Genomic DNA, 15,247 nt, shown 5'->3' on the forward strand with positions numbered 1-15,247 from the left:
AAGGTCTGTAAAACTTCAGTTAGTTTTAAACTAATATTAATGTAGTACTTTAACATTGCATTAAGTGCATGAAAAAAAGTTATACTTCCTTTGCCAAAACACCCTAAGAGGAAAAATACCTTTATCACTGAATTTACAGGAAAGCCATTAATTTGGAATTACTGTTTCTTAATAAATGGCTTGATTTGAAACATTGCTTTCCTCTGAAGAAAATGCTTAAAACTAAGAAAAATAAGTAAATATAGTATTTGAAGACACATCCATCAGGAAAATCTGCAGAGTAACAGCAATGCCTGTAGGAAGAGAGCATTATCTTTACTGTGAGCAAAGTATAGTGAGGTAACAATTCTCAGACTTACAGTTGTTTGTTCCACACAGAGTACTCTAAAATGGTCAGATCCCACACCATCTTCCAAAAATATAATAATTGATGTATCCAGATTGCATCCTGAAGATTAAGAAGTTAACCAAGCCATGCACACAGCTGATTTGGTTTCAATCCAGTTTCCTTCTCTGAATAAATTTCATTTAATTACTAATCTCATGGTTTAAAGTTATGAACCTCATGTAAATTTCTCTTTCATTACACGAAAACCTTTAACTGCAAAGATACCAACAGAGATATTCATATTATTCAGGATTCTCCATTTGAAGGGAAACAAAGAACTTAGAAATAAAGCACAGGAGACATGTGCCAGTCTTACAAGGGAACAAAACTATGATTAATGTAACACTGACTTATGCAAATACCATCTTACTTTTGTGCAAGTACTGCTACTAGGAAGAAAGAATAAAATAGCCATGACTTTTGCAACCATCAGTAATAGTTCAAAAGCAGTTCTCTTATAGCTACAATGTATTTCATAAGAAAAATGATACAGATTTTCTAAACATGTTGGGGGAGTAATTATTTTTACTACCACTTATTATAAAAATGTAACATAAATAATATTTGAAAATACAGACCAGAACAAATTTATCTTAGATTTTAAAAAGATGATTTTTATTAAGCACAAACAGCTTTTAATACATTATCAATACAAATAGGAAAACATCTGTTTAATGAATTTGATATATCAAAGATCTGATGGCAGGTTGCATACTGGCACAATAAAAATGATTTTTTTTAAAGTATTTCAAATTAAAATTACAGGGTTACCACAGTCTACACTGCAGGTACTTTCCTCACAGTCTAAAATTACTACATCACCTGGGCATGGGGGAAGCAAAGAACTAGAGTTTCATAATATGGAACTTCTAACACTTTAATTAGCACCACTCAAAGCTTGCATCAGCTGTCTAACTAAGAAGCAGCTGATAGGTCAGGTAAAGCTTTACAGCAAATTTCAGTGCAAAGTTTACAGTTCCTTTTCATAAGATACTTGGAGTCTATGGTTTCATAGCATGTTAAATAATTATGGCTTGATAGATGTACAGTATTAAGATGCTGAGAACATTTACTTTGAAAAAAAGATGAGACTTGTAACAGCTGTGAAATGCATTTTAATATATTATACCAAATTCTGTAATATGCAAACAACATGCTGGATTACAAACTGAAGTCCTGTTATGAATTCATAGATAAGGTCAGTATTAGCTCTCTGGCGTAGTGGCTTCTGGTTGTCTCAGCTGCTGTTTTTTCAGGCTAACTAACTTCATCTTCTCCCTGATGTGTTCTGCTGCAGAAGCCATATCACTTGGGCTCCCAAAGTACTGCTCAGACCTAGAAAAAACCCAAACCACAATAAATTACCAGTAGTAAGTCAGTACATTAATACACCTGTTAATTGCAGTAGAAAACACAAAGCAGATAAGAAAAATAGCCACTTTTTCCTCTTGTCATTTAAAAGCCACCTTTAAAAGCTTTGGAGACTTAGTGATGGAGACTCAACAGCAATTTTTTAATGAAACTGTTACAAATACTCAATGAGCCTTTCATATCCAAAAGACACTCTCAACAGAATGTTGAGGGTGGTGAGACACTGCTGGTCTAGTGAAAGGTGTCCCTGCCCATGGCAGGGGGATTGGAACTGGATGATTTTAAATGTCCCTTCTAACCCAAACCATTCTGTGATTTGAACAGCAAGGCACTATTTTAGAAGCACAACTGGATGCTTCCCAACTCTCTTTCTTACCACCCTTCTCTGGCTCTCCCCAAAGTCCATCTGACAATTTTGCATACTGTGACAATCCTGTGACATACCTGTCTATACATGAATTCTGAGTTTATAAAACTGCTGCGTTATTAAAGGACTCTTCACATGTTAGGTCAACCACATGCTGTCAAATTATGCCATCTACCTCTCAAACTGAAAGGAACACATGGCTATGTAATTCAAATACAAAAAAGAACAGCTGAAGTGTTAGGGAAACCACTAACCAAGCTGTCAGCAAAGGGAGGGTTTGAACAGAATATGTGTTTCAGAAGAACAGGCATTAAATCCAGTCACAAAGCAGAGAAGCTGTACACTCTGGAAATGGCAGTAAGACAAAGGACTTTCAGACAGGCAAAACTGGACAGAAAAGTTGTTCTGTGCAGGAACAGACTCATTTGAGGAGGGAACTGGTCAGACAGCATAACTGCACATGGATCACAGCATTTCCTCATACAGAGCAGAAGCTATGAGCAGGACAGGGAACAGTGACCTGAGCTTCCAAAAAGATACTGGCAAAAGTCTGAGGAGGTGAACAGGCTGATGAGAACATCCCCAAGCATTTGTGACATTTTGCATGTTCTTAAATCTCAAACTATTTATAATAATCAGCAAACGCTTTGCAAACTATTTGCTAAACACTTCAAAACCAGAATGCCAGGATGAAGAGCAGGGGGTCCTGACATACAGGACAACTACCATACCATTTTTGTGAAGAGAGATATGCAAAACTCTACTGAAATTCCAGAGGGGTCAAAAATAATGCTCAGGATAGAACAGTTGTTATTTTACCAGGTCACTACAATCTGCTATACAGAAGTTATACAAAAATACTTCAACAAACACTTCTTGATCTGGTTTTGGGTCAGTTTTTTGTTTGTTTTGGGTTTTTTTTCTACAGCTATAAAATCCTCCACTATTTTCAAACACACTATTGAAAGAACAGTGAAAATCACTACTAATTCAGGCCTGAGCCCATCTTCATGATTAGCACTCTGTATTGAAGGATCTACACTGCAGAAGGCATATGGCATTTTGGAAATATGATGACAATAAATTTTCATTACCAGCTTCCTGCACCTGTGTTTTTCAGGTAGACTTCAGGTAATGCTTAATGCAGTTACCTGATGTTATCTCATAAGGCTTCAGCCTCTAATTCAATATACTTATTTCAGACCTTTTTCATTATGCTGTGGCATCCTACACACCAGACACTTGCCCCATAGCTTGGTTGTAACTCACGTAGAAATTAACTACAAGCTCAGCATAACAATAGACATCATTAAACACAGAGAACTGAGTTTTATGATGGCTGAGATTCCAAATTCAATTTGCTTTTGTAGCTCAAGAGAACTACCAATTTAAAGTCAATATGAATCATTCTTGAGGGAAGTACTGTTCTGTTTACCAAATAAATCAAATACAAATTTATCTTCAACATAACATAAATTTATCTATCCATCTCAGATAGACAGAATTGCAAATAAATAAATAGAAATCCTGTAATTCTAATCTGGTATCTTTTTTCAGGGAGAAGAGACTGGGACTGGTCATTCTTCTGTTACTTCTGCATACTGTGCTGGTGCAAAGACTGCAAAAATCTAATAATCATTCAGTGTGAAAAAGTCACTACTTTGAAAAGGAAGTGCATTAGTACTCATTAAAAATTCTTTCCCATTTTTTTCACAGAAAGCAGATAGGTCTTATTTCAAATTTTATAAAACCAGCGTGCTCACTTTTTTATTTCAGCAATAAGCCTTCAGGATTCTTCTGCATATGAGACTATTATACAACTTTACCATCTGCATTATTCCAAAGGCATTAGAAACCATTCTACATACCCATCGGGATAAACTACAGGCACTGTTAGTCTGTCCAACAGTGATTTCCCAACTGCTTCAATTTCATCAAATTGGTCCATTTCATTAAAAGCTTCAGGCTGCTCTGGACATTCCTGCAAAATCTGTTTAATAAAAGTAAGAAAATACAGAATAAAGTACACAAGGGATAGCATGTAGTTTTTTAAGTGCCATTAAATGGCAGAGTGGACATTCTTTTGGCATTTCCACTGCCACATTTACATGAGATCAACTGACACATGTAATTCAAGAAAAGAAAATATTGATTAATACAGTTCAGGGCTACCAGTGTTTTGTATTAGAATCACTTCTGAGAGGGAATAAAAAGTAGTCTTCCTAGACAATATTCCTGCAACAAATATGAAACGCATAACAATAGTGACTGACATTAAACATACAAGACAGTAATGTAAAGTGGAAACACCATGGTCAATGAAGACTCCTTGCAACAGGTTTCAAAACTAAAAACACATCTGGCACAGAACAGGTAAGACTAAAAAAATCTGAACACAAGTCTTTCCAGATGGGATTGTAACCCAATACCAGTACTCAGTACTCTATTTTCTTCCACTTCTCACTTTGCCACTTCTTATTTTTTTCCCAAGCAACATGGATCTTAACAGTCTATTTTCCACTCAGACTCTTTAATATATGTCCAATAGTGAAAGGAGAATTAGGTTTTTGAAAAAGAGCATTGTTTTGTGAGACATTAATTTCCTTTCTTTTAACTTAAGATTGCCTAAACCCAGCAATTAACTACTGCAATAATGAAAGAATGTTCATAATATGGATTGAGAGATTCTACTCTTCTCGGAGTTTATGAACCACTGAAATTTAATTTGGTATCAGGTAAATCTCTGGAAGCATAGATGATCTATTTGCTTTTGTCAACCTCCACCAACTCCCAATGCCTGCAAATTCCAAGTACCTTCCACTAATACAAATAAGAAATTAATAAAACCAAGGAGCAAATGAATCAACTCTGAATCCATGCTCTCTTTCAATGACAAAATGAATTTACTTTATTATGTGCAAGATTTGGGGTTTTTTTGCAGTTACATGCAGTTTTCTTATCAATATTTGAGACACACACTCTAAACTGATTTTTTAAAACACACCACTTCACACAAAGAAACAGTTGTGGACAAAAAGGCCCTATCCCTCATGACCCACATTAAAGGACATTGTCTCAAGTTCAAGCACTTGAAAGCTCTCAACATTTTCCCCCTTCAGCAACTAATCCTCATCACATTGTGGCTGACTGCTCATCCTCACTGTGCTTCTTGCATCAGTTGAATGGGTGCAGCACAGAGACATTTGGCTATAGGAGTCTGAAAACAATACTAAGGTAGAGTGTGTTCAGGAAGACAGCACATTCAAACCCTGCCAAGTGCAAAATACAAGATGAAACAAGACAGCCTGTGTGTAAACTGAAGTGGCAAGAGCTGCCCTCATTTACAGTTTGTGAGAAGGTTATCCCATCCAAAATCCATACAGCTTAAAGGGCAATACACCTTTAACTCTCCAAAGAACTTAAATGACCTGATAGCTTTGTCAAATATCTTGCGCAAAGAAGTGCTCCTGGCTTTTAAGAGTTACACTCTAAAAGCCAAAGAAATGCTTTATCATCAGTATCAGAACTCCCATTTGAAGAGTGCTGTTCTCCTTTTTGTTAAGCAGGCCCTATACCAATACAGGTATTTGAAAAATTATTACATTAAGTATTGAAATTAATGGTTTGAAAAATATTCCTAAATTCTTCTGCCTTTTATTTTTTAGTATTTAGAAAGGGTAAATGTACACACTGGCAACTTCGTATTTCGTACATTTTCTTTGCCTGAACTCAGGTAAGAAATTTTTCTTCTTAATAAAACACAACACTCACCTTTTCAGCAGTTGAATGAAATGCAACAGCTGTTTCCAGCCGGTGTACTCTTTCTTCAGAAGTCACTGTAAACTGTTTCCACACTCTGTTCAGTCTGGGAAGCGTGTCCCCTGAGGACCTTGAAGTGCATCGCAAGGACTGGCATAGGACCACTGTTGCCTGCAGTAACTGTCTCCCGTAGTCATAAGTACTCTAAAAATTGGAGGGGATGGGAGATTAAGTGCATGTAAAAACCCTGCACTTTACCTGGCAATGAAATAGCATCTTAAAGCAACAACAGCAGGCAAGTTTATGGAAGCTCCACAATTTAGGCTCACAAAGTACATTGAACTACTGGTCTACTAGAAAATGCTGATAAAGTAAGAATAAAATTGTAATGACCAAACAGTGCTTTCACTCTTAAAAAAAAAATCCAATATCCACTGCTGCCTAGTGTTCACACTGGCAAAAGAAGAGAGCTTCCCAAGAGTTCTGAACAGCTGTTTGGATCTTCCAAGGGATACTGATATCCACTGCTGAGAGGACTGTCTCCCTGACTTCACTGGCACCATGTCTATGGTCAGCTAGCATCCAGGCGCCCTGAGGCAAAACACTGTAACAGTAAATGACCCTCCTGTCATCATCAACTCTTATTCATCAAAAGAGGAAATTCCAGTGCAACAGGTGGAATTAGAAAACATCACATCTGTTAATTAACAAGTCCAATTTAGACACTCCTAAAAGCAGTAAACGACTGACAAAACATCTGACCAGGTACTTTGGCCCAGCTTGTCAAAAGTAATTTTAAAGACTATTTGAGATATACCTTTCACAAAAGCCAATGAACTTCAGTTGTTTGCACTGCCTATGTGAAGGTCAACTAAGGTAGTGACCTGCAGCATTACTGCTCTTGATGGAACTGCAACATCTAATTAGGCCCACTGCCAACTTCAGCAATCAATTTCTTCACTCAGGCATTGAGGCAAACCAGTAAGACCAGTGACAGCTGTTCAATGACTGCCCATACAGATATTGATTCTGTTTAGGAGAGGATGTGAAACTGCACAAACCCTATATTGCTAAAAAAAAAAAAAACCAAACACATTTCACCTGTGCAACATCAACAAATTTTCGATGTTTCTCCAGTAAAACTTTTGTTTCTTGAGCATCATCTCCCAGTCGGATGTGTGTCTTCAGCAGAGCATCCAACAGTTCACTTAACCATTCTACTGCCTTAAAAACAAGCCAAAAGAATAAAAACTAATACATTAAAAAGAAATTAAGCCAGAAGTTAAACCAGAAGGGTGACATTACTTCAGTACTAGCATATACTTTTGATATAGGAAAAAAGTTAAATGAGCTGTCACAAGCTGGGAGATCATGCATGCAATCCCCAAATATACTATTTGCAGACATTGCTATATCCTTTATTTTCACTGTACATATTCCCTAAATAAAACTACATTTGAAAGTTGCAAAAAAGTACTGTAAAGCTACCAGCCTCCATAAATCAACCCACTGGACTACGAAGATCAGAATGATGAAATTCTAGAGGTATTTCCATACCTGAGCAGCATCCTCTTCACATTTAAATAACTGCACCATCTGCAGCATCTTCAGTCGCCGCACATCCACCATATCCTCACACCTTAAATAGCAGCACAGAAAGATTCATCAACACATGTATAGCAGACACAAAGCACTCTGACATTGACAACAATGTTTTCAAGTGAGAAACATTAAGATACAAGCATTCCTGAAAAGGTGATCAAAGCTGCTTAGCTTGGCAAAACACCTCATGCCACAGACAAAATCGGAAACTTGCAATAAGTAGAACTGAGCACTCCAAGGCACCAAAATCATGATCCTCAAGATTCCTGATATGGCTAAGCTTGAGGCAGTAACACCACAGACAGCTACAAGGTCTTGCAGCAGCATGCCAGGTTCCTTACCTTGCTGCACTGGTAAGCTCTGCAAAACAGAGGCTAAGATAGACTTTATCCTACTAAAATTCAGATGAAAGTGGGCTTCAACCTGGCATAATTCTGAGCTGCACTGTTTGTTGGGGGCAATGTTTTCTTAATGAATATGATGAGGCTGGTTAAAAGACAATACGTTTTTCCATTTCTCTTTTTACCTGACTACAGATGGCAATATCTGAATCCTTATATAATGATGTCCTTTGCTTTACTTGTCAGGAAGCATTTCAAAATCTAATTGATATAAAAACTGACCCTAATTATCTGGTTCTGCTTTGAGCACAGTTTGCAGTTCTTTCTCCCGAATTCCAATAAAAGTGTTGAAAGTCCTTCTCTTTCCACAATGAGACCTAAGCTAATATATTTAGCAAAATGCTTTCCACTTCAATTTCAGAGCCTACTAAGTAGACAGCAAGACTCACGCTCCTGTTCAGTGCAAATGGAATTACTAATGTCAACAACAGTTGGCTTTATAAGCAAATGCAAAAGACTGTGTGCATGATCCTTTCCAAACTGGTTACAAACATAAGCTCTTCCAAAGAACAGTTTGTTAGCATGCTGCGTTTTGTTACATGTCCTGCAATGCTTACAGAAAGGACATTATCTACTCTAATAAAGCAGGAAAACAGTTCACAGGTTCCAAAATCATAAATAACGCAGCAAAATGCCCCTAAAAATAAACATTACAATATGTGTATGTAAACAACAAGAAACATTCAACAGAACTTTGAAAAAAAAATTAAATAGCAAAAAATACTATTACATGCTACTGAGAGATACTTAGTCCTTTTACTTTTTTGTCTCTCATCCAGGCTAAATGACCTCGTTTAATCATTCACAATCTGAAAGCTGCTTCATACCTTTGTCTGGAAATATTATTGATGTTTTAGTCCTCTAACTGACTTCCCACAATTCTATAACCCTTCTGAGAATACAGACCAGAATTGTGTAACACAAACAGAAATTGACTACCAACCTATACAGCGACACAATGACATTCTTCTTTTAGTTTTTTTATTCCTTTCCTAATAATTCTTGGCATTCTACTTGCTTTTCCCTGTGTGTTTGAACACTAAAGCAATTTCTGCAAGTTTTCCAATGTTTATCTTTGAGTTCACAGCTGATTCAGAGTCCATTACTGGGTGTACAAAGTCTTTCCTTCTCCCATGCACATCTCTTTTCTCAGCATGGAATTCCAGCTGCCATTTTACTGCACAGTGACACATCCTATGTAGCTTTTTGCAGCTGGCTCTCTAAACACAAGTATTGCTTAAATTAACAGGATTCAGAGGGCAGACTTAAAACAGTATTTTCTCTAACCACTACCAAAGCACATAGCTCCTTACACTAAGCTCCCTAAGAAAACAATTTAATAATAGTGGAATTAATTTGTAAAACGGGCAATTTGATGCTCACTAGACTTGCTGTTGCCTAGAGGCACCTCTTTGCTCAGCCAATGCCCTTGAACGTCAGGCCATTTCTATGGACAGTATTACACTGTCTCAGGGCTTCCAGCAGTATTATTGGCAATAGCATCTAATTCTTTCACACTGTGGAGTAGAAAAAAAAAAAAGGCAGTACTACAAAAAATCCAGTACTACTACATCTTTAATTACAAATAATCAAATTTTGGAGGAAGAGGACGATGGCAAAATCCATCCTTCTTATAAATTCAACTCCCTCCAACATTTTTCCCAACCTCATCCCCCACACGACATGATTTTCCAAAACTCAAACCCCATGTTCTGGGGTGACTGTAGGGTCCTGTATCCCATCATCTGCTCTTTTAAACCTGAAATCTGTGCCTCCATTTTGTACTCTGTCCCTTCCAATACCACCTTATTTGTCTTCCTATCTTCAGAAATGAAAATAGCATACGCAAAGGACCAAGCTTGTGATAAAGGAGGATAAACAAGGCTGTTTAATAGGTAATTTTACACCCATCACCACTACTGTAATTCCATTATACTCCCATCTCAAACTGCTAACATATACAAGGCACCTCTTGCATATTTTCATAACTCCATATAAAAGGAATGTCTCACTTCTGAGCGTTTACAAGGACAAGAAAGTACTCCATCCAGTACCAAAATATAAAAGTGGCTTGTTTTTAGGAATACACTACAACTGATTAGTCAGGGAAGTCACTGTCTCATTCAAATACACTACAAATATAAATTACAGTTGTAATACATCCCTTAACTGAACATAAAACAAAACAGGCTCTATACAACAAACTAAATTGTATAAAACGTAACTTGTTAACACACAAAAATCTTAATGACTCGAATTGTTGTTCTTACCTTTGTTTTCTTAGCTGCATGTCTTCCATCACTCCTTGGATATGGTCCACATTTTCTTTGTTTTCAATGGTCACATCTTTCCCATAGGCCCATGATGCCTGGTTAGATATCTGATCAAGAAGACTTTGACCTTTCTCACGCAAGCCTTGCAAGCCTAAGTCTAATAAGAGAAAGGAGAAAAAAAAGGTAAGTGATCAGTCAGAATTTTGGTGGGTTTCCTCCTCAATGGAGAGAGAAAATGCAACAGAATCATATATGAATGAAGACTGGAACCTGGAAAATGAAAAGGACCTTTGTCCTTCACCACCCTTTCCAACCCATGTTTGAGTAAGCATTTGTCTATATCAACAAAGAACTAAGGCTTTACTATTTTATGACCTGGCAGATAACAAGAAAAGGAACAGAAGTTGACAGCGTGTCAGCTTTTCAGCATATACATAGCTAATTAATGTCTTTCATCCACACAGTTAGATAATTCCTAAAATATTTATCACTGCTAAGCAGTTGTAGCCTAAGTGTTCTTCCACTGCTGGCAGAAATAACTACGGCTGATACAATTTTCTACACTGAAATTTGACAACTCTTGGGTTCTGCTGTTACATCTCTTATTTGGCAGCTCTACTATCTGTTTTCCTGAAGGAATATCTCATTTATGCATCAAACTGTTATATTCCAATCATACCTACTTCTCTCATAAATTATTTTTCGTTGCAGCTCTTTCTCCCACTACTTAATGAACAAGCTGATCACTGTAGACCCCTTCCAACTGAAATAATTCCATATGCTTGACAGTGTAACAACCTTCAATGTGCCATTTATTAACATATACATTCAAAGTTACAGCAAAACACCCAGTACAAGCATTCTAAAAGTGAGTGGATAAAACCTTAATCATCAAGGCGTCAGTTCCGGAGACAAGAAGATCTAAGCATTATAATCCTAAGTCACTAAAGAGGATTAATGGGGGAATGAAGTTTGTTTACAGATGAAATGCATGATAATGGCATATAACAAATATATATATTAGATATAAAACATTTAAAAGATAATAGTTCCAGATCACTTCCCAGACAAAACTACCACACAGCAGATGGCATAAGCCACCCCAAAGTAACTCAGTGGAACATTACATAGTGAGGAATCAGAAGTCATAAGATCTTTTCCCCCTGCTTTTTTGGTGATTTTTTAAATTTTTTTTTCTTTCTTCCCCCTGTAGTGCACTTATTAGAATGTGTGTGTCTGAAATGCAGAAATATCTTGCTTACCAACACTTTTCAATTTCTCTTCCAGTAGTTTCAATGTTTGCTGAATTGATGCTCCATCTGCTGGTGCTACATCCACACACAACATTCCTAGTAAACCATCCAATTGCTGAGACAACTAAAATGTAAGAACATAAATGCTGATATTTAAAAAGAAGTTTGAGCTTCAGATGGTTGGGTCTACAATTTTATAAATGTTTGGAAATTTTTCATTTTCAAATTTCTCTTTGCAGCTAGAGGAAATGAAAGTCAAGATAAACGACCCATCTGCCTTGCAGAAATCCAAGAGCACTCTCTCCTGGATGGTGGGAGAGTAGAAGCCAAGATTCTACTTGTTTTTTAAGAAAAAATATAGGATACTAACATGCCACTTTACAAAAAGAAACTATGAAAAGTCCAACAAATTCCAGTTCAATTAACACATATGCCTCTAAATTAAAAAAAGGGGGCAAAAAAGCAACTTTTCAACTAGTAAGCTTTTTATTTCAAATTCTACTGAAATGTAAGACATATTACAAAGTACTTCCCTCCTAAAACAAGGAGAAGCCAATTTTTTCAGTGTTTTAACTACAGTAAATGACGACTTACAGCATTTTCCAAGTGACATTATATTTCCCCTCATCTCCCTGAATATTTTTACAATGTATTTAACATTTACAATACTACGGCACTAATTTATTGACAGTGCCTTAAAAAAAAGAAAAAGAAACACTTACATCCTGGGCAACACTGTGGAATTCAAGTGCTGCTTGTAATAGGTTCTGCCTGAATTCCAGCTGACTGGCCTGCCTGTAACACACATCACTCAGCTGTTGCTGCAATGCTTTCAATTCCACAAGGTCCTCCTCATCCCCTGCATTTAGAAGAGCTGCTATCTGCTGATTAAGCTCAACATAAACAGCAAACCACTCCTAGAAACACAAGAAGATGAAGAATTAAAAATGCCAAATACGATTTTATTTCTCTTAAATGATATACATCCAACTGCGGGCTAATAAATAATCAGATTGAAAAAGGAGGCTATTACAGATTGCACTATCTCACAGAGAAGGAAAAAAATATTCCTGATTTCAAATTAACTCTCAATAAAGTGCTTAGTAGATGTTAATATATTGTAGTATAGAAAACTTAGTGCAGAAAGATGGGAAGAGTTCAATGCATGGCTCCCAGTCCCAGCACAAACTTCCACCAAAGAGGAATTTCACCATTTTAAAACAAATTTCTAGTGCTTAAATGTCTGTACTGGTCTACTGAAACAAAAGATCATTTTAGCCAGGTGATCAGCTATTATAAAAAGCTGTTCACAGGACTATCCAGGTGTTACTTTCAGTGACATGACTGTCACTGAAATTAGCAATAACTTCCTTACAATATTTAGGAAAAATACTGCTGCTGACAAAGTGGAAGTAATCTCTATCTTCTGAACAAAAGAGAGTCCGGGCACAGAAACTTCAAAATGATCCTTGTGATTTATTTAAGGAAAGCTTTATACTATTTAATTCAAAATGTGCAGATTTGTTTTTCACATGGCTTGATTACTGAATACATACATAAGATTTAGTTATGTTGTCCTGTTGGTGTATTTGCAGAGGAAAATAGTTCAAATATTTAACAATTTGGTGAGATTTAAAAACAGCTTGATACATCCAGATCACACTCACATCTTGCATGACTGAGATGCCTGTAAAGCAAAATGCATTTGCTCAACAGCTCTAATTTTGACCTTGAAGCGTCCTATGCATTTCTATGGAACAGCACCATCTATTGGCCTACAATATTTGATTTAATTTGTATTCTTGTCTTGCTCCTATTGGGATGTTTAGAATTTGTAAATTATGTCTTCAGCTTTTGCATCATTTATTTACAAATCATGCAAAACGGAGTATAAATATCCATTTTCTGAATTTTTTTTTCTTTTTTTCCCAGAGCTGCCTCTACCATCTGCTCACAGAAAAAAAGAGTATGAAAAGAGCAAGGAGAAGAACAAAGAGAAAGCAATGAGAAAGTTAAATTAGCAATCAGTCAAAAATTCAAGAGCAGAATAAATTTCTCATCTGTCCCAAAAGGGGAAACTATGATGACATAATGTGAAAACATCTTCCATTGTGACATGTGTACTATAGATACACAGATTCAGCACAATCAGTTCACAAAAACAGCTCTTTGACACTGAACATACAAATCCAGCCAAATGTGACATATAAACTTTGATATGAGGTGTAAAAAAAAAAAATAATAGATTAATATGGTTTTTTTTCTTTTTTTTTAGCATTAAACTAAGTAAGAGCTGCAGTAAATTATTTTGATCAAGCTATCAAGTAAAATGAGGATACCAGCAAACCAGGTATAAAAAGTGTGTTTCTCATCTTTTTCGTGGGAGAACTTAGGCACAGTTGTATGTGACAGCTCAAACGCATGGCGCAGAGACCTGCCCAAAAACAACAGTTCCAGTGTATTGCTCATGAATAAAACTATCAGAAAATTAAAATTCCCCCAAAACCTAATCACCCTCTCCCCACAAAGAAAACCAAACAAAAACACACTCTATAGAAATTATTTTTGTCACTTCAGAATAAATTGAAGTAAAAATGTATCTTCAAAACAAATCAAACATTTCTGCAAGACTCTTCAAAATACTATAATCAACATTAAACAGAAGGTGATAAAAGAAAGCAAGCATACAATCAATTCAATTATTAGGAGAGAAAAAGCAGGAAAACAATGAAAGAGGAAGCGTGCACTAAAAATCAAAGGAAAAGGCAAAGCACATTTTTCTAGCGCTGTTGACAAAAAATGGTTTTAATCTCTGAACAGGCATCTAAGTGTAAGGTAGGACAGTGGTCTTCCAATTACTTCTTTTGATATAAATTTTTTTTTCTGACTGTTATTTCTGCAAACTCGTGCCAGCACCTGAGAACCAAGCTGTGCTCCATGCTGCCAGTGCTTCAGCACACTGTAGGGCAGCCTGCAAACTTCAGTGGGAATTTCAATGATTTCAAGGACTGCATTTAGCCCCAGTTAAATCATAGCTCTCTGTTACAGATATCCAAGTGAAAACAAAGTATGTTCAGTCTTGTTTTCTTTTCAGTTTGAAATAACAATCTAACTAAAAGACACAAATTTATTTTCGTCAAGTAGGTAGTCTAGGGTGTTTGTGGTTTTTTTTTTTTTCCTTTCCAATTAGGATTTCAACTGCATGATGTTTTACCCTTCAGAAGGTACTGATTTCCACAATGCTTGAAGAGCCTGAAGCAATAACAGGACAGAGAAGATGGGATTTACTTAACCTAACACAGACACCTACACTGCTGCATCCAGCAAGGAAACCATCCTCACTGAAGGTGGAGTCAGTAGAACTAGTGTTGTCTATGGTGCTGTGTTTTTCAGACTAGTTTGGGGTTTTTTTTTTCCTCTTAAACTACATCCCAAAGAATTATAAGCCAGTGAGTATTTTTATTGCCAGTACTGCAAACAGAACTTAGAAAAAGTGGACAGAATTGCCAGTGTCTACATCAAGGAAAGTCAGAAAAGGTGAACAGCACTGTGAGCAAAACTCCCTTTGGGAGCACTGAATATTCATAACCTAATTATAGTTAATCATCTGATGGAAAGACAAAATTCTACTGAAGCTTAAGAAGTATTCAAAATTAGAAGCAAAGGCATCAAGTTAGTGTAGTTACAAAACAGCGTCCTCATGATTTCATTATGAACATAAAGTATATCTAAAATCTTGATCAATGAAAGTCTTAAACCAGTTTCAGCTACTGCTAAGTATAGTCTAATAGAGACAAAAATACTAAGTTATTCACCAGAGAAGTGCAGGACTT

At 36.4% G+C, this 15,247-nt stretch overlaps 1 protein-coding gene across 5 annotated transcripts in view; it reads right to left on the reverse strand.

The window, feature by feature from the left end:
- Positions 1-981: 981 nt before the first annotated feature.
- The window catches only part of SESTD1 (SEC14 and spectrin domain containing 1), a 50,795-nt gene continuing 36,529 nt past the window's right edge, over positions 982-15,247 (reverse strand). For all 5 annotated transcript variants that reach the window (XM_038142546.1, XM_038142544.1, XM_038142542.1 and 2 more), the window contains 8 exons: positions 12,137-12,331; positions 11,424-11,538; positions 10,159-10,318; positions 7,443-7,524; positions 6,987-7,109; positions 5,898-6,089; positions 3,995-4,116; positions 982-1,723 (listed from right to left, as the gene is read on the reverse strand). In XM_038142546.1, coding sequence (XP_037998474.1) covers positions 1,594-1,723; positions 3,995-4,116; positions 5,898-6,089; positions 6,987-7,109; positions 7,443-7,524; positions 10,159-10,318; positions 11,424-11,538; positions 12,137-12,331 — 1,119 coding nt within the window. In that variant the 3' untranslated portion in view covers positions 982-1,593. The remainder of the gene's footprint in view (positions 1,724-3,994; positions 4,117-5,897; positions 6,090-6,986; positions 7,110-7,442; positions 7,525-10,158; positions 10,319-11,423; positions 11,539-12,136; positions 12,332-15,247) is intronic.

The sequence above is a fragment of the Motacilla alba genome, chromosome 7 (genome assembly GCF_015832195.1).
Source record: "Motacilla alba alba isolate MOTALB_02 chromosome 7, Motacilla_alba_V1.0_pri, whole genome shotgun sequence".
Lineage (NCBI taxonomy): Eukaryota > Metazoa > Chordata > Aves > Passeriformes > Motacillidae > Motacilla > Motacilla alba.